This window comes from Pleurodeles waltl, chromosome 12 (genome assembly GCF_031143425.1).
Source record: "Pleurodeles waltl isolate 20211129_DDA chromosome 12, aPleWal1.hap1.20221129, whole genome shotgun sequence".
In the NCBI taxonomy this organism is placed as follows: Eukaryota; Metazoa; Chordata; class Amphibia; order Caudata; family Salamandridae; genus Pleurodeles; species Pleurodeles waltl.
Window position 1 is genome coordinate 48,226,323 of NC_090451.1, and position 26,979 is coordinate 48,253,301.

Below are 26,979 nucleotides of genomic sequence, written 5' to 3' on the forward strand. Positions count from 1 at the left end.
GGATCCACACCCCTCTCACTGCACCAATCCAACCATCGCTTCCAGACAGAGGCGTATCTTGTATGTGTACTAGGCATAAGGGACTGAGAGAGAAAGAATCTAGTGTTATCTGAAAATTTTGAGATTTGCTGAAGTCCCTGCAAATCCTCCATGCCATGAGAGTCAATTTTTCCTCTTGAATTAGAGGATGTGGATGCCCCATTTCATCTAACAATAGATCCTCCGACGTCAGGATCTGCACTGGAGGAGCACAACACAGATCTAATGGCACCGGAAACCACGACTAAACTCTCCAGAATGGGGTTACTAGAAGCAGCTCCGCCATTTGACGACGAGCCTGGGAGACAACTCTGTGGATCATGGAAAAGGAGGGAAATGCATAGCTCAATGTCCCTGTCCACGATTGTAGGAAGGCATCCAAACTGACCACTAAGGAATCCGGTCTCCAGCTGTAAAACCGTGGAAGGTGGGCATTCGGTCGAGAAGCAAGTATATCCACCAAGCACGGACCCCAAAGGTGATCAAGAAACTGGAATACCCGAGGATGTAGTCGCCAGTCGCTGGGGTTCCAGAGATGCAGAGAGTTCCTGTCTGCCACTATGTTCACATTGCCGGGAATATATTCTGCTGTTACTAAAATCTCATTGCAGCAGGCAGAAATGCCAAAAGTCTTTCTCAAATTCCGCTAGCATCCGGGATTGAGTTCCCCCAAGTTTGTTGATGTGCTTTACAGCCAAAATGTTGTCCATCCTTAGGAGCATACAACATTTCGTCTTGACCGGGGATGAGTTTTCACTGCAAAAGAATTGAAGGAACCCGCGACGAGGAGCAAATATAGGAGTGGTCAGATAGGCGTCTCTGAGGTCCAGACGCACCATCCAATACCCCTCTTGTAAAAGGTCTGTGAGGAGGTGAATGCCCTCCATCTTAAAATATCGGTAGACAATCCAAGAGTTGAACTGGTATAGTGTGAGCACCAATTGAGAGCCCCCTCCCTTCTTTTGAACCAGAAAGATCGTACTTATGAATCCCCTGGGATGGGGTTGTGCAATGACAATGGCTCCTTTTTGAAGAAGCGCTTCTACTTCGTGACCTATAAAAACACTCTCTTGATGGGAAAAAGTGAGAGGTGGGGGAGGCAACATTTGGTAGGAAGTTGAATAAAATTCTAGATGATAACCTATTATTGTCTCTAAGACCCATGCATCTTGCGTAATCAGTAACCAATTTTGTGCAAACTCACTCCCATCCCCAGTACACCCTCCCCGGAAGGAATAATTGTTACCTGTTTGAGAGGACCTCTGGTTGTATTGTCCTCCTCGGTGAGACCCTCTGGAGTTATGGCCTCTGTATCTTTGGTCTCAAGATGGATAGAAATTGGAATTTCTTTGTTAACCAGAGTTCCCTCTGCCTCTGTAACATGATCAGGAGGTCTGGGGGTTGCCACGGGCCGACACTCAACCTTTGTAGTGTCCAGCCCTGTGAAAAAGGCCACTATAAAAAACTTTCCTGATCGAAGTTTGGGCTTTACCTAAAGCCGAAAAAGTGGCTACATATTTGGCAAGACCTTTTACGAACTTGTCACCAAATAAGAGTCCATTAGCTGATGGACCCGTGTCGGAGGGAGCCATTTCCGCCAATTTTGGGGTCAATGCACATCAATAAAGATTTTCACCTTTCATAAGAAATGGAACAATTTCCTAACAGGCATACTGCCCCATGAGCCCACTCCAGAAGGACGTCAGGGTCTATGGATTCTTGTGCGTCTTTGGCTTGGACTGCTAAGTCCAGAATTTTTGTGAGAGGTCCTGATAAGTTCAGTAACTTATCCTGGCATCTGTGCCAGACCCTCTCAATGCCTTTTCTAGGATCCTTTGCATATTTCTTAAGGAAGGTAACCATGTGAGGGTCTAACTCTGGGGTCTCTGCCACTTTCCCTGATAGCAAAGGGCGAGGGCATCCCGAACGCAACGTATTGCAAATGTCTTTTTCAAATTCCTTCTGAAGACGTGACTGAATGTACAATGCCACTTCTTGACATGGGGTCCGGTCCGGTCCCCTCCGTGGACTGAGGATGCACAGTATTATCTGGGTTAAACTGCAAATTCTTGCTAGGAGGGGAAGACGACCTCTCACTATGGTGCTATTTGTGCTTAACTTTGCCTTTTTGCTTTTCGGAAGCCATATTCTCATCTGACTCGGAAAAAGTGGATTCATCTGTCATCTGTTGAGAGGTCTGAAAGAAGGAGGAGGCCTCCTGACTCTGGGAGAAGCCATAACCATGGTCCTTTAGGACTGATTCAATGGTCTGTTCAAAAGGGTCTGTGTTAAACCGGCCAGGCTCATTTATATTAACCTCTACAGGGGCGGAGGCCCTGAGCCTGCGCCAAAGTGCCTAAAGCCAAAGTTCAAAATAGGTTGTACAAAAGGGCGCAAGGCTTTAACTAGTGCTTTGTTAACTGAATCCTAAACATGAAAGTCTAAACCTTCAACTAGGCGCTTTTCCATATGCTGATCATACTGTTCTATAGCATATTTCCCATATTGATCATCATCTGTGAATTATTGTGCCATTTTAAGGTGCAACTTATTCCTTTCAAATCAAGTAGAGGGCCAATATTTAATTGCACTTCAATTATATTGGGGGGGGACCCTGGTGCTAATACGGCACTTAAAAAAGGCCCTTGCCGGTGACTAGAAGGAAAAGCAGGAAAAAACCTAAAGAGGGAGCACCAAAATCCCCAAGAGAAAAGCTCTATCGTATTATTGCAGCCCCTTTGGTCATAACAAGGGAGGCACACAGAAATAAAGACATGCTTGCTGCCGAGGTATCGAATGCGCACAAAGAGCCCCAAGCGGCACCGGCACGAAAGTAATTGAATTAAGAAGACACGCCGTCTTGGAATAGAGGAAGCGCAGCGCTTCTGTGAACGCGTCGCCAAACTATGAACGTTTTGGCAGGCGCTTGACGGCAATAAGCCACACCGTGTTTCGACAACCGTATGTATAGAAAAAACAATGAATTAATTGAAAAGTACTTAGCTCTGTGTAAGCAGCAAAGAGAGAGGATGGACTATGTCTGTGAAGGACTATATAGTGTATGGTGAGCCCTGATTGGAGGGTCATATGGAGGCTGTTTTGGTCTCATGGGAATGTAGTAATGTTTTGATTGGCTGCTGTGTTTGATCATAAAGAAAGAGAAAGCATAATCCGAAGCCTCCGGTGCTGACATAGAATAACCTGGTCCCTTAAAACTTTTACTTGCGGTTGTATCTGCCAGCGGTTGTGGTGTTTTGTTGCATTTTGGGTTGTGAAGCGGGGGTGAGGTGGGAGTTCATTGCGATCTGTGCTGGGCATGGCTGTTCTTTTCTAAGTTTTTGTATGAGTGGGTGTGTGCAGTGCCTGGAGCTGCCGTGCATTGCCGCAAAGGTTTAAGACGATGTTAATATCAGGTTGTTAGGTTTGTGACCTGTGTAATCCTAGAGTAAGGGCGTTAGTTTATCATCTAGGTTTTTTCCAGCAGGTAACCCTCTGTCTAGCTCTCATTTGTTTAGGGCAGCATTGCCCTGGTAATTTGTTGCACACTGTGTCCCCTCTTCCCCGGTCTCCATTTTGCTATCCCGGGTCTTTCTTCTAAAAAGCATATAGGCTTCCTAAAGTGCTCAGGGTATTTGTACAGCGCTGCGATCACCCATCACTTGGCCTTTTGTGCTTTACATGTTCGTTGGCAGAGATGTGTGCAATAGTGTGTTTACCATTATGGAGGTTTTCTGGGGGGGGGGGGGGGGGAGGGGGGGGGGTGCTGGAGGGGACGGATATGCCTCTGGCCTAGGCAAGTGTGAACGTGTGGTTGTATGGTACAGCTTCTCCTACAATGGTGTTTCCTGTGGTGGGCACCGGCCCTGTCACCCTTCAATCCAACCTGTCTGATTTGTGTCATGGACTGTTCCTGCGGGATGGTTTTTAAGGGGCTTCGTATGTTAGGGCCCCATCCAACCATGTGAGATACAGAAATGTTGTCATGCAGGAACACCTTTTGGAGCAATCGGATAGATGGATGCAGACAGGCAGAACTGACAGGTAGACCGATGGACAGACAGGTATGCACCTGTCGAGGGACAGATCTGAGGAGCAAGTTCTAGTTCTGCTGTCTGTTACAAACGGGGTCTAGCTCCGCTGTCTGTGAGATATGAGGGGTGGCTCTGCTGTCTGTGTTAAGTGAATGGTACCTCTGTTGTCAGTGACAAGCGAGGGATAGCTTCTCTGTCTGTGTCAAGTGATGGGTAGCTCAGTTCTCTGTGAGACGTGAGGGATAGCTCTGCTGTCTGTGTCAAGTGATGGGTAGCTCTGTTCCCTTTGACAAGTGAGTGATAGCTCTGCTGTCTACGTCAAATGATGGGTAGCTCTGTTCTCACAAGTGAGGGATAGCTCTGCTGTCTGTGTTAAGTGATGGGTAGCTCTGTTCCCTGTGACAAGTGAGGGATAGCTCTGCTGTCTGTGTTAAGTGATGGGTAGCTCTGCTCCCTGTGACAAGTGAGGGATAGCTCTGCTGTCTGTGTTAAGTGGTGGGTAGCTCTGCTCTCTGTGACAAGTGAGGGTGAGGAATAACTCTGCTGTGTGTCAAATGAATGGTAGGTCTGCTGCCAGCGATGAGCAAGGGATATCCCCACTGCCTGTGACAAATGAGGGCAGCTCTGTTTTCTGAGACCAGCGAAGGATAGCTCTGCTGTCTATCAAGTGAATGGAAGCTCTTCCAACGACAAGCAAAGGGTAGCTCGGATGCCTGTGACAAATGAGGGGCAGCTCTGTTGTCTGTGACAAGCGAGGGGTAGGTCTGCTGTATGAGGCAAGCGAGGGATATCCCCACGGCCTGTGTAAATGAGGGGCAGCTCTGTTGTCTGTGACAAGCGAGGGGTAGGTCTGCTGTCTGAGACAAGCGAGTGAAATCCCCACTGCCTGTGCCAAATGAGGGGCAGCTCTGTTGTCTGTGACAAACGAGGGGTAGGCCTGCTGTCTGAGGCAAGCGAGGGATAGCTCCGCTGCCGTCTGCACAGACTGAGAACTCAGCCAAGAAAGGGCTTTTTCTGCTGAAGGTGACAGATAGCTCTGCTGTCGGTGATAAGTGTGGACAGCTGTCCTGGACGTGCATGGGATGGTTAGCTCTGCTGTCGGTGATAAGTGAGGACAGCTGTCCTGGACGTGCATGGGGTGGGTAGCTCTGCTGTTGGTGATAAGTGAGGATAGCTGCACGGGGTGTGACAGTGGATGGTTAGCTCTGCTGTCGGTGATAAGTGAGGACAGCTGCACGGGGTGTGACAGTGGATGGGTAGCTCTGCTGTCGGTGATAAGTGAGGACAGCTGCACGGGGTGTGACAGTGGATGGGTAGCTCTGCTGTCGGTGATAAGTGAGGACAGCTGCACGGGGTGTGACAGTGGATGGGTAGCTCTTCTGTCGGTGATAAGTGAGGACAGCTGCATGGGGTGTGACAGTGGATGGGTAGCTCTGCTGTCGGTGATAAGTGAGGACAGCTGCACGGGGTGTGACAGTGGATGGGTAGCTCTGCTGTCGGTGATAAGTGAGGACAGCTGTCCTGGACGTGCATTGGATGGGTAGCTCTGCTGTCGGCGATAAGTGAGGACAGCTGCACGGGGTGTGACAGTGGATGGTTAGCTCTGCTGTCGGTGATAAGTGAGGACAGCTGTCCTGGATGTGCAGTGGATGGGTAGCTCTGCTGTCGGCGATAAGTGACGACAGCTGCACAGGGTGTGACATTGGATGGGTAGCTCTGCTGTCGGTGATAAGTGAGGACAGCTGCACGGGGTGTGACATTGGATGGGTAGCTCTGCTGTCGGCGAGAGGTGAGGACAGCTGCACGGGGTGTGACATTGGATGGGTAGCTCTGCTGTCGGTGATAAGTGAGGGTAGCTGCACGGGGTGTGACAGTGGATGGATAGCTCTGCTGTCGGCGAGAGGTGAGGACAGCTGCACGGGGTGTGACAGTGGATGGGTAGCTCTGCTGTCGGTGATAAGTGAGGACAGCTGCACGGGGTGTGACATTGGATGGGTAGCTCTGCTGTCGGTGATAAGTGGGGACAGCTGCACGGGGTGTGACATTGGATGGGTAGCTCTGCTGTCGGTGATAAGTGAGGGTAGCTGCACGGAGTGTGACAGCGGATGGGTAGCTCTGCTGTCGGTGATAAGTGAGGACAGCTGTCCTGGATGTGCAGCGGATGGTTAGCTCTGCTGTCGGTGATAAGTGAGGATAGCTGTCCTGGACGTGCATGGGATGGATAGCTCTGCTGTCGGCGATACGTGAGGATAGCTGTCCTGGACGTGCATGGGATGGTTAGCTCTGCTGTCGGTGATAAGTGAGGACAGCTGTCCTGGACGTGCATGGGGTGGGTAGCTCTGCTGTTGGTGATAAGTGAGGATAGGTGTCCTGGACGTGCATTGGATGGGTAGCTCTGCTGTCGGCGATAAGTGAGGACAGCTGCACGGGGTGTGACAGTGGATGGTTAGCTCTGCTGTCGGTGATAAGTGAGGACAGCTGTCCTGGACGTGCATTGGATGGGTAGCTCTGCTGTCGGCGATAAGTGAGAACAGCTGCACGGGGTGTGACAGCGGATGGGTAGCTCTGCTGTCGGTGATACGTGAGGACAGCTGCACGGGGTGTGACAGTGGATGGGTAGCTCTGCTGTCGATGATACGTGAGGACAGCTGCACGGGGTGTGACAGCGGATGGGTAGCTCTGCTGTCGGTGATACGTGAGGACAGCTGCACGGGGTGGACAGTGGATGGGTAGCTCTTCTGTCGGTGATAAGTGAGGACAGCTGCATGGGGTGTGACAGTGGATGGGTAGCTCTGCTGTCGGTGATAAGTGAGGACAGCTGAACGGGGTGTGAGAGTGGATGGGTAGCTCTGCTGTCGGTGATAAGTGAGGACAGCTGCACGGGGTGTGACATTGGATGGGTAGCTCTGCTGTCGGTGATAAGTGAGGGTAGCTGCACGGAGTGTGATAGCGGATGGGTAGCTCTGCTGTCGGTTATAAGTGAGGACAGCTGCACGGGGTGTGACATTGGATGGGTAGCTCTGCTGTCGGTGATAAGTGAGGACAGCTGCACGGAGTGTGACAGTGGATGGGTAGCTCTGCTGTCGGTGATAAGTGAGGACAGCTGCACGGGGTGTGACATTGGATGGGTAGCTCTGCTGTCGGTGATAAGTGAGGACAGCTGCACGGAGTGTGACAGCGGATGGGTAGCTCTACTGTCGGTTATAAGTGAGGACAGCTGCACGGGGTGTGACAGTGGATGGGTAGCTCTTCTGTCGGTGATAAGTGAGGACAGCTGCACGGGGTGTGACAGTGGATGGGTAGCTCTTCTGTCGGTGATAAGTGAGGACAGCTGCACGGGGTGTGGCAGTGGACGGGTAGCTCTGCTGTCTGTGAGAGGTGCGAGCCGGCTCTGCTCTCTGTACTGAGCCAGGGGCGGCTCTTCCGAGTGACCCTACTACTGTTGTCTAAGGAAGATTGACAGGACATGATTCTGTGCCCTGCTTCCGGTGTGCTGTCACACCGCTGCTTGTACAGCAGACCTACCTGTTCCTCTCACTAACCAACACATTACGCCGAGTTGCAGATAAACGTGATAGTAGAGAGCCGGAAAGGGGTTGGGGGGTCAGGCGCTCATTTCCTACAGAGTTTGGGCTTCTAGGAGGTCGGTGGCATGCACCTGCCACCAGGGCCTGCCACTCTTTGGTGATGCCCTACGGTGCCAGTGCTCTCAGCGTGACCATTGGCTGCCAGTGTGACATCTCCTGTGAGGCGGTAGTTTCCGCCCTGACCTGGGCACAAGAGGCTTTACCGAATCTAGGAAATATGTGTTCCAGATGCATTTTCACATCTGCAGCAGGGAAAGATAGCCACACAGTTGACATTCGGTGCAATAATGAAATAATTGTAAACGAGGTGGTAATATCCCCCTAGAGAGGAGGCCAGTTACTTGGAATGTTATGGATTTATGGAGAGGTAAGGTTGTGAAACCTTTACGCCCACTTTAGCAAAAATGGTTTAAAACGTTGCATATATCGTAAATGTTAGAACGTTTGTAACGTGTACAAAAATAGTTTAAAAAATCTGCCAAATGTACTATTTTCCAGGGGAAAATGTCTACAAAACGTATTGTAGTTGGGAGAATTTTCTCACCAGAAGGTTTTTGAGGGAAAATTCTCCGTTGGAAAAAACATTTTCTATAAAAATTTATTTTCGAGCATTCTTTTTCAGCAGACAAAGTTTCGCTAGTACATACGCTATCCGAGGTGAAAAAGTAATCTTCTTCACAGAACTTGGGGCCAGATGTAGCAAAGGTTTTTACCCATTCTGTGTCTATGGGAAAAAGTGTTCGTACATATGGCCCTTGGTTAGTAGTTTTAGCAGTTTTTGCACCCTTGGTTACTGTGCAATGGTTGCATCGCGGTTTCTTTGTGAAGTGAGAATATGACGTGTTTTTAGCTCGTGGTGACCCTGTCGCGAGTCCTGGCTGAAGACACCATGGGGGTCATTCTGACCCTGGCGGCCAACGACCGCAGGAGCACCGCCAACAGGCAGGCGGTGCTCCCATGGGCATTCTGACCGCGTCACAAACGGAAAACCGGCGGTATCCCGCCGGTTTCCCGCTGCCCTGGGGAATCCTCCATGGCGGCGCTGCAGGCAGCGCCGCCATGGGGATTCCGACCGCCAGCCTGGCTCTGGCGGTCTTGACCGCCAGAACCTGGCTGGCGGTAACGGGTGTCGCGGGGCCCCTGGGGGCCCCTGCAGTGCCCATGCCACTGGCATGGGCACTGTAGGGGCCCCCTAACAGGGCCCCCCTAAGATTTTCAGTGTCTGCATAGCAGACTCTGAAAATCGCGACGGGTGCAACTGCACCCGTCGCACCCTTCCCACTCCGCCGGCTCCATTCGGAGCCGGGTTCCTCGTGGGAAGGGGTTTCCTGCTGGGCGGGCGGGCGGGCAGCCTTCTGGCGGTCGCCCGCCCGCCCAGCGGGAAACTCAGAATAACCGCGGCGGTCTTTTGACCGCGCAGCGGTATTCTGGCGGTTCCCGTTTGGCTGGCGGCGCCCGCCATCAGCCAAACTCAGAATGACCCCCCATGTCTGGCGTGTCCTGTGCTGCTGAATTCATGGCGGCCACCGCCTGCGCTGATGAGTTAGAAACTTGGAGCTCCTGGGCTAGTGATCTGCCCTGGGCTTGTGCCCAGGGTACTGGAACAGATATTTGGCCATTGAACCATTTAAATGACTCTGCAGCAGTTAAAGTCAATGCCACCTGGGAGGGTTAAACTCCTCTGCAGATGTTTCATGAACGTGGCGTGCCCTGGCATTAGAGGACTCACTCAGTGAGCGAGGGACTGTGCGGACTGTTTATATGAAATATTATCTCCTTACAACTGATCAGTAGTGCATTGCTACAATTGCTGAATTTGTGGATGAATGAATGAACACGTCACATGTAAATCGCCACAGCTACCCGAAACGGGCACCCTGCATGCCACGGGAAGTGGGAGGAGGCATGATAATGAGAGCACGTGCGCATCAGTTAAGCAGGTCTAAAGAGACAGATTTGTAATTGTGTTTTTTAAGCACATCTCATCAGTGCCAAGCGAAGAAACAGAAAAATGATCCAAGGCGTTGTGGCCAGGAGAGAAAAATAAATAATTGAAAAAAGAAACAAAAATGCAAGGACTACATGTACCACAATGCAATGCGGCACTGCTGAGGGCCCTCACTGTTAAAATGTCTCTCATGCTTTGAATGTTACCGCAGTCTGTGCTGCTGTTCCCACAAAAGCCTGTCGAAGAAGACGTGGGTCGAGCATAAAACCATGAGGCTGGCATGTGGGTGAGATGCTCGGGCGACCAGTTATGGCCAGTTAGCAGGGACTCTCGATAGCAGAATAACAGGAACTGACATTACAAGGGTTCAACTTAAGAAAGGCATAGAACACCCACTGTTCAGTGTGGGGGCAGCGCCCCCTTCAGGATGCTCTTGTAATCACAGGGGGCACCTTCAATTAAAGGCATACCTCTTAGCTTTGCCACCAAAGCTCCTTGGAGCTCCATGGAACGTTGCATGGCATGGGTGATACAGATGACACACTACAACATGAATTTATAAAGCACGATAAATACCCAAAGGGGCGACCCAGAACCCAGACTAGCTGAAAAACAGCAAACAGGAGGGAAAGAAATCTTAACAATTTAATTTGAATGAACTGCCTCCTTCTTGAGCCTTGAAATCAGCCCACACGGCCCCTCTGTATCCCAGAAGTCGGAAAGAGCCTTTAAACATCACAATAGGGAATTCACCCTATTTATTGCTCTAAATGTAGCACTGGGCACCCCTTGAAATCCATCCCCTGTGCATTTTGAGGGCAACTCACCGACAAGCTACAAACACAGAAGCACAAATGCCAGTGACTGATGGCGAGCGCTGAGGATCTCTGTACCTGGTTGGTGAAGTCTATTTTAAAGTGAAACTTCAGGTATATAAACTTTGCTCCTCAGCCCCAGGTGTTTGGAAATTGGACCAGAGGGACCTCCCTCTGGGAGGATATTTTTTTATATATTTTGAATTCAGGAAGGAGTTCTTTCCTGTGTTGACAACCGAACATTATGATTAGAGATTTAATACTGAATTCCTCTCTTTAGTAATTGCACAAACCTGGGTACATCAGTTGCATATTCCTTGTCTACTTAAAAGCAGACCAAATGCCAGCACTGACGACTATAGAAAAATGTGAATTTTAAGCTCATTTGAGTAATAGTTCTAATGTAGGAGGAGTTCTACTGAAGAATCTATTTTGCATTTAGGGTCTACTGGTGTTTTTCGGTGCAATAAATGCACCGTGATGTTTTTTAGGACCTCCTGGGTATTAAGGCGGGACTTCCGGTGGTGACATTTTGAGGCTATGTACAGAGTTTAGGCCTTATGCTCCTAAATAAAAAGTACATATGTAGGTGTTTGGAAGCTTCACACCTGAAACCCTTGGTAGCTGATGGAAAGTGCTTCGCTCAATAGGCTGGTGCTTCTGAAAGAATGGTAGGTTTGGTGGAAGGGTTGTCTCTTGTGAGGAAAGACCTTATTTTAACAGTATTATACCACCCACCCTTCCCAGCTGAACTCAGGACTTGACTTAAGCCTACTCTGTGGTCTTGGTAAACCTGTTTAACCCATGTGAACCCCTTTTTTCCAGGTTCGGATTGCAAGCCCTGCTCGCGCCAGTTCGCCAGTATCCCCGATCCGACCTGTGTCGAGCACGACCCCATCTCTCCATCGCTGATCGCCGAAGATGAGGTGTTCTTTGCCTCCTTGGCAGAGGAAAAGGCAAGTGATCCCCACCCAGATACCCCATCAAAGAATATCTCCAGCGAACTGCACACTAGTAAGATGGCCGCTGCTTAACCCAGGCTTAGGTACATGTGTGGTGTTGGGATAAACTTCAGACATTACATGAAAATGATTTCAGAACATTGGAAAAAGTTCAAATTTATTAAAAGAAAGAGATGTTAGAGTTGCAATGACGAACTCAGTCAGGCAGGCTTCTATTCGATGGAAATATTGAAGCTTAACTAGTGAGTAAAAGTAAATAAAAGCAAATGAAAATAAAATAAAAGTAAATAAAAGCTGAATATGCAAGAGATATCAGCGCCTTGAGACCCTCACAGGTGGGTAGCCGCTCTATACAAACCCTCTGATTGATTGATTGATTGAAACTGTTCACAGAAGATGTGGTCACCCAATACACCTACCAACAGTGGCGTAGCGTGGGGAGTGCAGGGGGGGGCGGCCGCACCGGGCGCAACATCTTGGAAGAGACTAAATCCATGGGTTAGGGGGCGCAAATTACTTGCCTTTCCCCGGGTTAGGGGGCGCAAATTACTTGCCTTGCCCCGGGTGCTGACAACCCACGCTACGCCACTGCCTACCAAGACAGAAGATGAGAATGTTTGACTGTGGTCCATTTTTTATAGCACACATAGTTACACTATGGAATAGAAGCGCTTGAGTGGTCCCATCAGTGTGTTTAAATGCCGCTGTTAGCTAGCTCCTCGTGGTGCGTGGCGCTGCTGAATGCTACGCTTGTCCTAGCAAAAGTAGTGCGTTCCTCGCGGCTTTGATTATTTGGAAGGTTGTTCAAGACAATCCCCCAAAAACTGATGGCTAGCCTGTCCAGACCTTGGCCGCTTTGCCAATCTCCTGCTGATGGACACACTTCCATCTCTGCCATTGGCCACCCCAAGGTGCGGTGGCACTCTGTCACCAGCAGAGGTGGAGCTGCTGCCCAGCGGGGGAGGGTTAGTCGTCCACTACAAAGTTTGGCTGAGTTATGTCTTCAGACTTTCACTAAAAGGTAAGCGTGGCCCCCCTCAAACAGGATGGACACTCTGGGTAAAATGGCTGCCATCATGGCGGACTCGTGCACTTACGGAAAACAGTTTCTGTCGCTGTGGATGAGGCAGTGACAGCCCGAGGATAGGACATGCAACGGAAAAAGCAAACCAGCCATCAAGCCCTTTTGTGGTAACTTAGGCCCAGATTAACTATAAAGTCACACAACCCAGCAAGGGAACATGTTGCACTACGTCACAAGGAGAGTGCAGAAAAGCGCCATCTTTTTAAAGATCAGATGTATTTCTGCAGTCTCCCTGCACTGGTGCACTGTGTGCTGTGTAGTGCCAACTCAGGCCCCCTTGCGTCATGTCGCAATCTTGCCCGTGTTATGAGCAGCAAAGGAAGGGATACTTTCCTTCACAAAAACAATCTGTGAAGGCCTACGCCTCTTTCTTCGTGTGCTGCAGAATGGAAAGAGTAACTAATGAGAGGAATAAAGATACTTATCCTCGTTACTTCTGGGTCTGGAGATGCACCATTTTGACTCAATCCCAGGTTTACTGACCTTAGTAACAGGCGGCTGGTGCCCTTTGAAAGTGGTGGTGCGAGTGAAGTGCGCATGTCACTTTGGAGGGTCCGGGCAGCCCTGCTTCTGTCCTCTGCTGCCACACGCCCGGCATGTCTCTGGGCTAGCACTGCTACAGTGCGCAGTCCACCGGTAAAAATCAAACGGCAACTAAATCATTTAATTGCCATTTTATTTTTGCCTGTGCGGCTCACACCGAGCGGCGGCTATACTCCCCCGCCCTCGAGAAGAAACCGCCACTGCTTAGTAAATCCAGTATTGAGTCAAAATCCGGGGGTGGATGCATGGGCATGCCATACTCCACCCTGGGAACGTGTCCTTAATGCAGGGTGACGCGAGGCAGCGATATCCGCTGCTCTGCATGTCTCTAGATTTACTAAATCATGCAGAGCCACGCAAGGTGGCCTTGCGTGGCTTAGTAAATCCCAGTCAAGGGCTTGCATTGCTTTCCTGTACCTTGCGTGAAGCTTGGCCAACACAAGACTTAGGGTAGGGCCCTGAATATATATTAAATGGCCCCAGTATAAATGCAGTGCTACTGTTTTTTTTTATTAATTTAGACTGCAAGCACTCAGTTCACATAATCGAGCGCACTGAGGCCCAGCAGGCTCTACACTGAGGCCTTTCCTGAGCTCATGATTGTTTCTAGACACGCTTTACATGGGTGGTTGGTTGCCTCTTGCTAAGGGGTGCCACAGATACCACCAGGCTGTAGCCATGCAGTGGTTTGCAACGGTTCTGAAGTCAGGTGCAGGAAAAAAAAGTGAGATATAAAAACAGTTCTTTGCACAGGGCTCCAAGACACTATGCAACTGCCCCTCAAGGAGCCCTTTGCAGTGCTTCGCGCAGCGGTAATGCAGGATCTTGCAGCCCTTTCAGACAGGGAGGCCTACCCTCCAGGGGGCCCCATTGAACCCAAGGCCTATGATTATTGGTGTGACATGCGAGTGTGTGTGTGTGGGGGGGTGGCGTCATTGTGCGTTACCTGACTGCCTTGCGTACCCAGTGAGCTCCTGACGGTACCTATTGGTACCTCACAGTTTATCCTGTACAGCCTCCAGCGTGGTCTGCACCCTATGCCAGTGCTTAATTTGAGCCGGTGTTTTTCGGTGCTCGGCACCGGCACTTAAATGGCAGCAGGGCACCTATGAAAGTCTGCCACATGGTGGTGCTGTTTGTCTAATTTAGAGATGAGCACAGTGACAGTTGTTTTTTAATTCAACATATTTTTAAAAATGACTAATACCTGCGTCCCGAGCCATTCTTATAGCTTTGGGGCCTGGAATACTCTGGTGGTATAAGACGCAGCGGCCTCCTGGTTAGAGCTCTCTCACTTTCTCTTTTACAACTTAAGCCCTGTCCGAGGCCTCACATTGAGTAGATTCCTGTCTCACCTCAGTCCCCATAGATCCCCACCGGTCACTTCTCGCTCGCTCTGCTACTGTCTCAATCCATCTGAGCCCTTGATCTCTTTCTTTCTCTTCCTTCATCTTTTCATTCTTTGTTTCTTCCACCCCCTTCTGCCCTAGGCTCAGGTCCAGTTGGCTGGGAGCCCTAGTCATTTGCCAGTTTTCCCCTGTGACGTTGCACCAGCATTATGACATCAGTGAAATTACGTCACATAGACCCTGTTGGTTACTAGGCTCAGATCCTGTTGGCTGGGAGCCCTAGTCTGTTGCCGGTTTTCCCATGTGACTTTGCACCAGCATTATGACATCAGTGAAATGACGTCACAGAGACCCTGTTGGTTACTAGGCTCAGGTCCTGTTAGCTGGGAGCCCTAGTCTGTTGCCGGTTCCCCCCTGTAACTAGCACCAGCATTATGACATCAGTGAGTTGATGTCACAGAGACCTGTTGGTTACTAGGCTCAGGTCCTGTTGGCTGGGAGTTATAATCTCTTGCAGGTTTTCCCCTGTGACGTAGCACCAGCATTATGACATCAGTGAAATGACGTCACAGAGACCCTGTTGGTTACCAGGCTCAGGTGCTGTTGGCAGACAGCCCTAGTCTGTTGCCGGTTTTCCCCTGTGACGTAGCACCAGCATTATGACATCAGTGAAATGACGTCACAGAGACCCTGTAGGTTACTATGCTCAGGTCCTGTTGGATGGGAGCCCTAGTCTGTTGTCAGTTTTCCCCTGTGACATCACACCAGCATTATGACATCAGTTACATGACATCACATAGAGCCGGCTGGTTACTAGGCTTAGATCCTGTTGTCTGGCAGTCTTCCCTAAGGGCAGCTTGGACACCATTTTGAAGAGAGAATCAGTTCATCGGAAAAGGGGGTCATTACCACTTTACTCAGGTACAGGCGACCATCTTCATTGGATTCTTTGGGATTAGAAGCAGGTGCAGCTCAGTGAGAACTTGAAGAACCAACATGGCTTCTTTCTGGGGTCAAATCCCTAAAAAACGGCTGTATGGAAACCTTCTAATGGGACTCGCCAGACCAAGTCCTACTGGGCCTTCAGCAGACCCATCTCTCTTCGGCTGTTTATTGGGAATATCAGGATATCGCTTTAACTCTGTTGCTCCAAACTGTGTCCCGGGTGGTCCCATGGAGTTTCAGTCTGGACTTGTCAGTATCTAGATGTGTCAAGCATATAGAGTTCCGAAAAGTTTGCTGAAGTGCAGGAGATCAGACTTATTTAATACCCCAAGCCTTTAAGAGGAAATGTCATAGTAGTGAGAAGGGAATGTGGTCTGTGTGTGTGGCCTAGAACCCACAAACAACTGTATACAATGATAAACACAGGACAGGTAGGGACTGCTTCACCAGCTGAGACATTAGAGACAATAAAAATATAAACCATCGAGTATGACTTTACAACACACCACACTGCTCCCACCTTTAATCTCTGTTTTCAGCAAGAAATTACACTTAACTGGAAGAATACTTCTCAAAGAGGGAGATGTATTGGTGTGGAATGACTGGGTAACTTAACCCCACAGTTAGTCACTGAGGATAGGAGTAACCTTTTACCATTCCCATGAGGTATTTCTTAGTTACAAGTCTCAGGCCTCGAGAAAAAAAACGGAGGATATAGGGAAGTGTAAACAAAAGGGAACCCCCACATTTTTTGTTTCTTTCGTTCTTGGAGCATTTCTCTGAAACCATATCTCTGAGTTGAAACCACGCGGCATATTGCGAACACTACGGAAAGGAGAAGTGGTGACTGAGAAGTGCCTTTCATTTCTTGTGCTTTGCTGGTACTCATACATCCTATGGCAGCCCAGCACCTCCACAGGTCAACCTTCTGCACTCCCAGGTGGGTCATTGCGCTACCAGCGGTACGTACTCCTCGAGCAGACTGTGTCTGCGTAGAGGACATCCTCTGGCAGCCCAGCACCTCTGCCAATCAACCTTCTGCACTCCCAGGTGGGCCATTGCTTAACCAGCGGTACGTACTCCTTGAGCATACTGTGTCTGCGTAGAGGACATCCTGTGGCAGCCCAGCACCTCCGCCGATCAACCTTCTGCACTCCCAGGTGGGCCATTGCGTAACCAGCGGTACGTACTCCTCGAGCATACTGTGTCTGCGTAGAGGACATCCTGTGGCAGACCAGCACCTCCGCGGATCAACCTTCTGCACTCCCAGGTGGGTCATTGCGTAACCAGCGGTACGTACTCCTCCAGCATACTGTGTCTGCGTAGAGGACATCCTGTGGCAGACCAGCACCTCCACAGGTCAACCTTCTGCACTCCCAGGTGGGACATTGCGCAACCAGCGGTACGTACTTCTCGTGCATACTGTGTCTGCGTAGAGGACATCCTTTGGCAGCCCAGCACCTCCGCGGATCAACCTTCTGCACTCCCAGGCGGGGCATTGCACAACCAGCGGTACGTACTCCTCGAGCATACTGTGTTGAGTAGAGGACATCCTGTGGCAGCCCAGCACCTCCGCCGATCAACCTTCTGCACACCCAGGCGGGGCATTGCACAACCAGTGGTACGTACTCCTCGAGCAACCTGTGTATGCGTAGAGGACATCCTGTGGCAGCCCAGCACCTCCGCCGATCAACCTTCTGCACACCCAGGCGGGGCATTGCACAACCAGTGGTACGTACTCCTCGAGCAACCTGTGTATGCGTAGAGGACATCCTATGGCAGCCCAGCACCTCCGCGGATCAGCCTTCTGCACTCCCAGGTGGGGCATTGCACAACCAGTGGTACGTACTTCTCGTGCATACTGTGTCTGCGTAGAGGACATCCTATGGCAGCCCAGCACCTCCACAGGTCAACCTTCTGCACTCCCAGGTGGGCCATTGCACAACCAGTGGTACGTACTTCTCGTGCATACTATGACTGCGTAGAGGACATCCAATGGACACCAGCAGTACCTCTCAGTGTGGATAAGATGCTAGTCCTTAACTGGGTTCCAACAATGGTTACCTCGGTTTTAGTGCCACTCTCTAGATCAGTGGTTCCCAACCTGTGGTCCGGGGACCCCTGGGGGTCCGCGAAGCCTCCTCAGGGGGTCCGCGACTGCTTAGAAAATGTAATGATATTAACAGATTAGGCCCACAGCTTTCATTAATGACTTAGTGAGGGGTCCCTGGATTCCAATAATGATTCAGTGGGGGTCCCCGGGTTTCATTAATGATAAAGTGGGTGTCGACAGAAGTCAAAATGTTGGGAACCACTGCTCTAGATCTTAATGCCTTTGGTCTTCGGTCCTTCTCTTAAGGGTCTTAACCACGACTTTTGGTGGGCTAGCAGAGATTGCATGAAGTGTGCACAGTTGCTAACTATAGGCTTTAATCATATTGACTGCGTTGATATTGTTTTCTTCTGGTTTGCAACGGTCTAAATTTCACCAAGAAATTGATTATTGTAAACGTAGAACAAGACAACATGCCTTAGACTGTTTGATTCCAAAGGCGATGTCAGAACATCAAACACATAATTTAAGACAGCACACCTCCTTTCATAAGGAAGTAAACCTATTCACAAGGAGTGTGTCTGTGGGTGTATGCGTGCGCCCCTAGTGATTTGTTGTTGTAAGGTCTTGCTAATGTAGCTGAAGGGTCCTGCAATCTACCTTTCAGCCAGAGGTGTCGCTGTTGTATCTTTCTCTGTCTTGGAGTAGGATTCAGATGGGGTCAGGGCTGTGTACAACATGGCTTGCCATGCCCTCTCCAAGTTAACCCTTGGGGCCTGGGTGCTCTGGGAAGGCTAGGTGGGATGACATACCCCAAGCCAGACAACTGTGAGTTAGAAGAAAGGGTGAAAACAATATTAAAGATAAATATTATAAATATCTATCTATATCTATCTATCTCTCTCTCTCTCTCTCTCTCTCTATATATATATATATATATATATATATATATATATATATATATATATATATGTGTGTGTGTGTGTGTGTTTGTCTGTGTGTATATAGGATGACATTTTTTGAAATATGAAAAATGTGCAAATAATGTGTTAAACTATTTTTTTTAATGCCTTATTATATGAGTGTGTGTGTATAGACGGCAGTGACCTGAGAATTGTGATCCTAAATTCATCTTCTCACCGTAGGATGACTCTTCATTGGACTTTGAAGACCATGCCACGGATGTTATGAGCAGTGCTGAGGACCTCAATTCAATGGACCCTTCGCTGCATGGATCAGAATATTACAAGGACCTGGGGTTTCTCAGTGCCGCTGATGCCGCAGTGGCCCAGCAAATGGCTTCCCGGGTGACCGCCAGCTTCCGCTTATCGGACGAGGCCAATGTGAGCTTTGCAGATGGGGCTGTCATTATCGCCTGTCCTACTCCCTTATGTTGTCCGCTGGGCTTTGGGGAAGAGGGCTGCAATATATCGCATCATGAGGGCCTTCCACAAGACGGGTATATTAGTCATGAAGGGCTGGGGGGACTGGAGAAAGACGAGGCGCTGGATGATGAAGGTCACAAAGCATTTCCTGATCTGGTGCGGTCAACGTCAACTTCACGACGATACAGTTGGGAGAGTCCATTATCACCTTCGGACAACTCACGGAGGTAAGTCTGACAACTTGTTGCATGGTGGACACCAAAAGAACAATAAAGGCACAGTGTTATAGCACTTCACATTACATTGCTTACCATAGTCACATTATGTGAGGCCGCTCTGTTTTTGCTGTGTGAAATTGGAAGCTTGACTGGAGAGTCTTTCTTTGTCTCTTGGGTCTCTTTCTTAATTGGTAATTAGGGGTGTGGAATTTTATAAAATATCTACTTGTCCAAGGGACAGGTATCTTTTGGAAATCTACCTGTCCTGTAAAACAAATCCACCTATTCCTTGCTTGCCATTCAGCGAGGTGTCACATTTTAACTCTGGTAATAGCATCTCTAATTATGCCATAGCTCATACTGGAAAAGGTTAGAAATACATTCCTGAAAAGGGCAGGAGTAAAACTTGTTTCAGGGTGGGAAATAAGAGTAGGTGTAGGGAAAGTGAATTTGCAGTCTCTTAGTACATTTCTGCCTAAGCAAATATACGCTTGTATGCTTGCTCTTGTGAACATGGAATTCACAAAGGGTTTGCTAGTAGTACCGTTTCCAGGCCTGCTTCTATAAATTCTTGTGAATTCTTGGAAGTCGTAAATCTGTCCCAGAGAAACATATGCCTGTTGGGGCACTTTTGTGACTTTCTTTAAGATTTTGGCCCCTATTTTATTTTCATGTTCCACATAACGTTGCTCACAGAACTAGTGCACTGTTTTTTATTATTATTTTTGTAAATATCGGAATGCATCAAACACATTATACTAAATGATATCTGAAATAAATTATATTTAAGCTTGCTCAATAGATAAACAAAATGTTTTTTCCAAGTTGCAATTGTTTGTGTACATTTTATTTTGAAAGCAAACAATCATCAATTTTGTTGTTAGGCTTCAGCTTGAATTTGCATATAATGAGGGGCATTCTGGGAGTATTACAAGCAATCTCAAATTGTTACATTTTTGCAAATGTGTACATATCTTTATATAGAAAGAACTACCAGTAACGCAAACTTAGCTCACAGCTTATTGCATTGCCTTACAGGGTTTGCCCTAATAGTAAAGGCTTTGCATTATGGACATACATACTGTAAATAGTCCATTCTCTCTCATCCGTTCGTTATTGGGTATAAAGTAAAGATGGACACCATTTTTAAAGGTAATTAATGAATAGTTCTCTTATTCCAGATGATTGCAAATGACACTTCTTGCCTTGTCACAGGTTGTTTAGCTACTCATTGTCTCGGAGGGGGTTACGTGACCAGAGTTTGTTAGCGTGTTGTTATTAAGTTGGTGTCCACAGAGGAATGTTCTAGCCAAACCTTATCGTGCTGACTAAGGTAAAAGTTACTGTTATAATATAATTGTTATAATTGTTGGAGTAATTCAACCATAAGTATTATAGTATGTTCTCATAATTATATTTACTACTGTTTTATTCTCATATACCATTTCCTATTACCATTTCCATATAACCCCCTATTGTATGGTTCTTGATGGTAAAATGGTGCACTCCATTCCGTCCTTTGGAATGTTGAATAATGGTACATCCAGGAGTGCACCTTAGAATGTTGATGAAGTAAAGGGTTGGTCAGAGGCAGTGAGAAGTGAAGGTGCTATGCAAGGAGTCTGCTAATAAACTGACTATTAAATCAGCCGGTCTCTACTGATTTCAAGATTATAACAGAAGAACTTTTGGCGACGAGGATGGGATACTGCGCAGGGGCGGTAAAGACTCCTTGCCCCTGATTTGTTCAGCACCACAGTGAATTATCTGATTCCTGCTTTGGAACCAAGAAGGTACAGTCAAGTGGTGCCTGTGTGTCTTTAGCGGGCAGAGAGCATCTGAGGACGCAACCATCTCAAGTGTCAACGGCAGTTGATGGATGTCTAGCAATTCAGCACGTCATCAGGGATTACGCCGTGCAAAGAGTTAAGCGGCTAGATCGTGAGTGTCATAGTGTTAATTTTATGAGGATTTAACATGTAACCTGGCCGAACGCTATTGTGGTGAAGAGTATGGCGTTGTAGCGCTGACGCGTAGCGCTGAAGATAACCTTAGTTGACACAGCCATTTTTGCCTGCTAAGTGTGCTGCCGTGAGAGAAAATCACTGTCTCACGCTGGCGGTGTTCGAACGACGTGGCCTGAAGTAATTCATCGGCGCATGAGGGGGCGTCTCATGCGGTACTAAACTGTGGTGTGTGAGCGTTCCGAGTGACACGGCGTCTCAGAACGGCTCTGAGGCACGGGGCGGGAGCGCTCTGAGTAAGCCCAGGGTCAGCAGAGCGGCGCTGAAGCGCGGCGTGTGGCCGTCCTAGTACTGCGCTAAGGAGAGAACGGGCACGTCTTCGTTGGTCTATGCGTTGAAGGGCTTTCATTATTAAGAGCCCTCGCGTATGAAACGCGAAACGCGAATGGAACACTAGCATTTCATATCTCCAAGTATCGGGAGCTTACCGGCAAAGCTCTGAATTCCTCGAGGGAATCGGACTGGTGAAGTGAGGTAATCCTCGAGACGGAAGCAAGCTTTCTTGTAAATGAACGCTCTACAAAATAAAAGCCCTTTTGAGTTTAGGCTATTTCAAAATAAGAGTGTAACTTTGTGAAATTCATATTGCTCACAAGTGCAGACTATAATAGACTGTGAATACATTACAAGTTGATATATTATAGAATGTGTTGTATAATCTTAATACTAGTTTATTCTGTATTACAGTTATGAAGTTGATTGTTAATACAAAGGGCACATCAGTGTAAACAGTGTGCCAAGAGAGTGTATTGGGAGAAAAACTGGGAAGGAGCAGAATTCACTCAATACGATACCATTTAGTAACGGTTTACCTATTTTACTACAAAATAAGTGACAACGAAATGGCTGCTGCAGGGATGTCCCAACCTCCCCCGTTCTTAAATGAAATTGGTGAACCGTTATTACCTTGGAAGGAATGGTCTAAATTGTTTGAGTCTTACTTAATTGCTATAGGTGGAGAAAAGTTTACAGCAGTAAGGAAGCAACATATACTATTACACAACATAGGAATACATGGTAGAAAAGTATATGAGAGTCTGACAGTCAATGAAGAAGAAGGAGAGGAGGATGGGGAAAATGTTGATGTTTTCCAACAAACGTTGGACAGGTTGGAGGGTCATTTCGGGCACAAAGTTAATATTGTATTAGAACGACATAGATTTTTCAGTAGAGTACAGGCCAAGGATGAAAAGGTAGGAACCTACATAGCTTCCTTGCGAGGGCTCGCCCAAACGTGTGCTTTTGGGGATCTAGAAGACTCATTGATTCGTGATCAGTTAGTTAGGTGTACGAATAGCCCAAGGGTGCAAGAGAAGCTTCTTACTCACAACCCTACTCTAAAAGAAGCTGTGGATATGGCAAGGAGTATTGAGCATACAGTGGAATGTATGAGAGAGATTAAAAGCACACCTGAGATAGATAGTGTAAAAGAAATAAAAGGTGGCAATACAAAGGATGAGGGGGTGGACAGTGAAGAGTCAGTAGTGTTGGCCACCACTGTAAGGAGGAATCTTAATGAAGACATATCTAAAGGAAGATGTTTCAGATGTGGGAACCCCAAACATCTAGCCAATAGTCCTTTGTGCCCGGCACGTGGTTGCATGTGCAGGAAGTGTGGTGCAAAAGGGCACTATGCGAGGGTGTGCAAAAATGATAAGAACACAAGGAAAAAATTAAATAGAGTAGAAGAATTTACTGATTTAGGTACTAAGTTTATTCTACAAGTCAAGGGGAAGCAGGGAACAGAATCCCGCAACAATGCTTATCCTATGTGTGACATCAGGCTTGATGATATAGCGGTGGAGGTTTATGCTGATTCTTGTTCGCCTTATACATTCTTGAACTACCAAACTTTTGTTGACAAGTTCCAAATGCGAGGTTATAAATTGCACTCTGCCAACATTAAACCGGGTGGGTACAATAACGACCCAATACCTCTTAAGGGAATGCTAGAACTAGACATTATGTTCAAGGACAGACACACGAAAGGAGAGGTGTACATTACTGAGAAGGGATCTAATTTACTGGGATGGTGGCACCAGAGGGAGCTCGGAATCAAACTGGATCCCAATGGCGAGGAACAAGTGTTACTAGTAAATTTGCAGAGATTTTGTGAAAGAGTTTGTGAGGAATGTCCAAGACTGTTTGATGATAGATTAGGGTTGTTGAAAAACTTCCAGCACAAAATTAAACTTAAGGAGGGTGCGACACCTGTGGTACATAAAGTGAGATCTGTCCCGTATCTAATGAGGGAACCGTTGAAGGAAGAATTGGACAAATTGGTCAAATCAGGAGTTATAGAACCTATTGAGAGCTCTTTATGGTTGGCGCCAATTGTGGTCACAAAGAAACCCAATGGAAGAGGTATTCGTCTGTGTGTGGACTTGAGGGATTTAAACGCGAATATATGGGTAGATAGATTTCCCTTACCCAAAATAAATGAAATGGTAAGCATGTTGGGGTCCGCTAAACATTTTAGTGTGATTGATCTATCTTCCGCATACCACCAGGTGGAGTTACACCCTACTTCACGCTCGCTCACGTCCTTTATTACTCCATTTGGGGCATTTAGATATCGCAGGATGCCATTTGGCCTCGCATCAGCCGCTGCGGTATTCCAAAGAATCATGCAGAAGATTTTGCAGGAAATCAAGCAAGTTATGTGCTTCCAGGATGACATACTAGTATATGGGAGTACGGAAGATGAGCACAATGCAACCTTAAGAGAAGTCTTCCAGGCTTTAGATAAAGCCGGCATGACCATTAGGAAGGATAAGTGTCAACTAGGGGTTGAATCTGTGGAATACTTAGGACATAAAATAAGTAAAGATGGGGTTGAACCCAAATGTGATCTAGTAGTAGCTGTAAAGGAAGCTCCAGCTCCTACCAATAAAGAGGAATTGAGATCATTTTTGGGTTTAGCGGAGTATATGTCCAAGTTTGTTCACAATTTTTCAGCAGTCACTGCTCCCATGAGAGCATTATTAAAGAAAGACATACCCTTTGTGTGGAATGAAGAGAGTCAGGGTTCGTTTGAAGAAATCAAGGAAGCCATTGTCCATTGCCCCACGTTAGGGAACTTTGACACCACCAGGAAAACGTGGCTCACCACGGATGCGAGTGGAAAAGGTTTAGGTGCCACGTTATCCCAATGTGTAAATGGGCAGGAAAGGATCGTGGCGTTTGCATCCAAATCATTAAAGGAGGCAGAACTAAATTATTCCACAATAGAGAGGGAGGCTTTAGCCTGTTTTTGGGCCGTCAACCATTTCAAATACTTCTTATGGGGATTGCCGTTTGTGGTTAGAACAGACCACAAACCCCTCATTTCATTATTTACTGTTAAAGGCAAAGACCAAGCTACCCCTCATATTGCAAGGTGGATTATGGGGTTGGAAGGCTTTAATTTCGACATGCAATATGTCCCCGGCAAGAGAAATGTGGTGGCTGACTGTCTTTTGAGACTACCCAGGAAGGGTGGAAAGGATGAATCTATTGAGAGCCTTGATCCAGTGTTTCATGTAGAACTGTCAGGTATTACCAAAGAAGAATGGGTCACAGCTACAACCTTGGATAAGATTATACAAACTTTGAAAGATATGATTTTGAGGGGTTGGCCTAATAGTTGTCAGCAACTTGATGGGGCGGTAAAGGGGTATTGGGAGGTACGTTCTGAACTCCACTTAACCAAAGACCTAGTAATGAGAGGTGAGATAATTGTTCCCCCCAAAGCTCTCTGGGAAAAACTGATTGGATTGGCACATGAGGGACACCTAGGAAGAACCTTGACTAAGAACAGACTGCAAGCCTCCTACTGGTTCCCCACAATGGACAGGTTAGTTGAGGATGCTGTTCGTGATTGTACCCATTGCTCATTGAGTGATAAAACCAGAAGCATGCGCAAGGCTCCCTTATCTCCAGTTGAGGTCCCCACCAAACCATGGGACAAGCTTGGGTTAGATATTTTAGGACCTCTCACGTGCCCAGGATCAAGAGCCAGGTTCATTTTTGTGTTAGTTGATTATCACACACACTGGGTGATGACCAAGGCTGTACATAATGTAACCACCCATGATGTAATACAATTCCTTAAAGAAACCTTTACCCGTGAAGGTATTCCAAGCACTATTGTGACAGACAATGGGGTACAGTTCACTTCAAGCGCCATGGTTGAGTTTTTGACTGTCAGTGGGATCAAACATTACCGGACAGCGTTATACAACCCAAAGGCAAACGGCCTGGTAGAAAGAGTCAACAGGATGATCAAGGAGTGTTTGCAGTTAGCCAGTGTGTCTCGAGTTTCAGGAGAAGGTGCAATTGAGAGTATGTTGTGGTCATATCACACCACACCCAATTTGGTCACGGGAGTATCCCCTTTTATATCCCTTAAAGGTAGACAACCAGGAACTAAGTTAAACCCGAATTGGTTGGGAGGAGGGGAGCCCGTTATTGTTCATCGTAAAGAGGTATTGAGGAAGGTAAGAGAGAACCAGAGGAGGTACCAGGGTTGGTATAACATCAAAATGGGCACCAAAATTAAACAATGGAGGGTGGGCCAATGGGTCAGAATAAAGCTACCAGGATCTACTCGGAAGGAGGGAAGCCGGTTCTCTAAGCCATTAAGAATTACTAAGGTACATAAGAATGTGGTAACCTTGGAAGATGGTCGCGTATGGAGTATGGACCGTTTATCTGCCACCCAAGACGACCCCAGTGGGTCAGAACAAAGGTCTGGAGAGGAGCGACAATGATCCAAATGGGATGCTGGTTCATCGTGCAGGTGGAGGACTTCATGGATATGTGATAAAGAAAATGTCCTACTGTACATGTAATTGTGTCATGTTCCTTCTCCATTTTTGTATTGGTGGGGAAGGGGAAGTGTTATAATATAATTGTTATAATTGTTGGAGTAATTCAACCATAAGTATTATAGTATGTTCTCATAATTATATTTACTACTGTTTTATTCTCATATACCATTTCCTATTACCATTTCCATATAACCCCCTATTGTATGGTTCTTGATGGTAAAATGGTGCACTCCATTCCGTCCTTTGGAATGTTGAATAATGGTACATCCAGGAGTGCACCTTAGAATGTTGATGAAGTAAAGGGTTGGTCAGAGGCAGTGAGAAGTGAAGGTGCTATGCAAGGAGTCTGCTAATAAACTGACTATTAAATCAGCCGGTCTCTACTGATTTCAAGATTATAACAGTTACTTTACTGTAACTAACTCCACTCCTATGACATCGATGGTCAGCAGCCAAATAAGAAACTTTATTTTTTCTAAACAAAGCCGTATTGAATATGACTTCAAGCTTCCTGGCCGCTAGATAATGCTCCACCAGCAGTCATGCTGTCACTTAGGGGGTCATTCTGACCCTGGCGGTCATTGACCGCCAGGGTCAACGACCACGAGAGCACCGCCAACAGGCTGGCGGTGCTCTCAAGGGCATTCTGACCGTGGCGGTTTGGCTGCGGTCGGAAAGGGAAAACCGGCGGTCTCCCGCCGGTTTTCCGCTGCCCTCAGGAATCCTCCATGGCGGCGCAGCTTGCTGCGCCGCATGGGGATTCCAACACCCCATACCGCCATCCTGTTATGGGTTGTCGTGGGGCCCCTGGGGGCCCCTGCAGTGCCCATGCCAATGGCATGGGCACTGCAGGGGCCCCCGTAAGAGGGCCCCACAAAAATTTCAGTGTCTGCTTAGCAGACACTGAAATTCGCGACGGGTGCAACTGCACCCGTCGCACCTTCCCACTCCGCTGGCTCCATTCGGAGCCGGCTTCCTCGTGGGAAGGGGTTTCCCGCTGGGCTGGCGGGCGGCCATTCTGGCCAGAATGGCCTCCGCGGTCTTTCGACCGCGGAGCGGGCATATGGCGGTTCCCGCCAGGCGGGCGGCAACCGCCGCCCGCCGGCCTCAGAATGAGGCCCTTAGTGTCTGACCATCGGTTTCTACCTGGTTCATCCGAGAGCAGGGTTTGTGCAAGAATAATAT

General features: G+C 47.9%; 1 protein-coding gene across 2 annotated transcripts in view; it reads left to right on the forward strand.

Annotated features, from left to right (window-relative positions):
• The window catches only part of ARHGEF18 (Rho/Rac guanine nucleotide exchange factor 18), a 389,375-nt gene that overhangs the window by 55,830 nt on the left and 306,566 nt on the right, over positions 1-26,979 (forward strand). For both annotated transcript variants that reach the window (XM_069215795.1, XM_069215794.1), the window contains exons 2-3: positions 11,246-11,376; positions 18,502-18,968. In XM_069215795.1, the coding sequence (XP_069071896.1) occupies positions 18,544-18,968 (425 nt within the window). In that variant the 5' untranslated portion in view covers positions 11,246-11,376; positions 18,502-18,543. The remainder of the gene's footprint in view (positions 1-11,245; positions 11,377-18,501; positions 18,969-26,979) is intronic.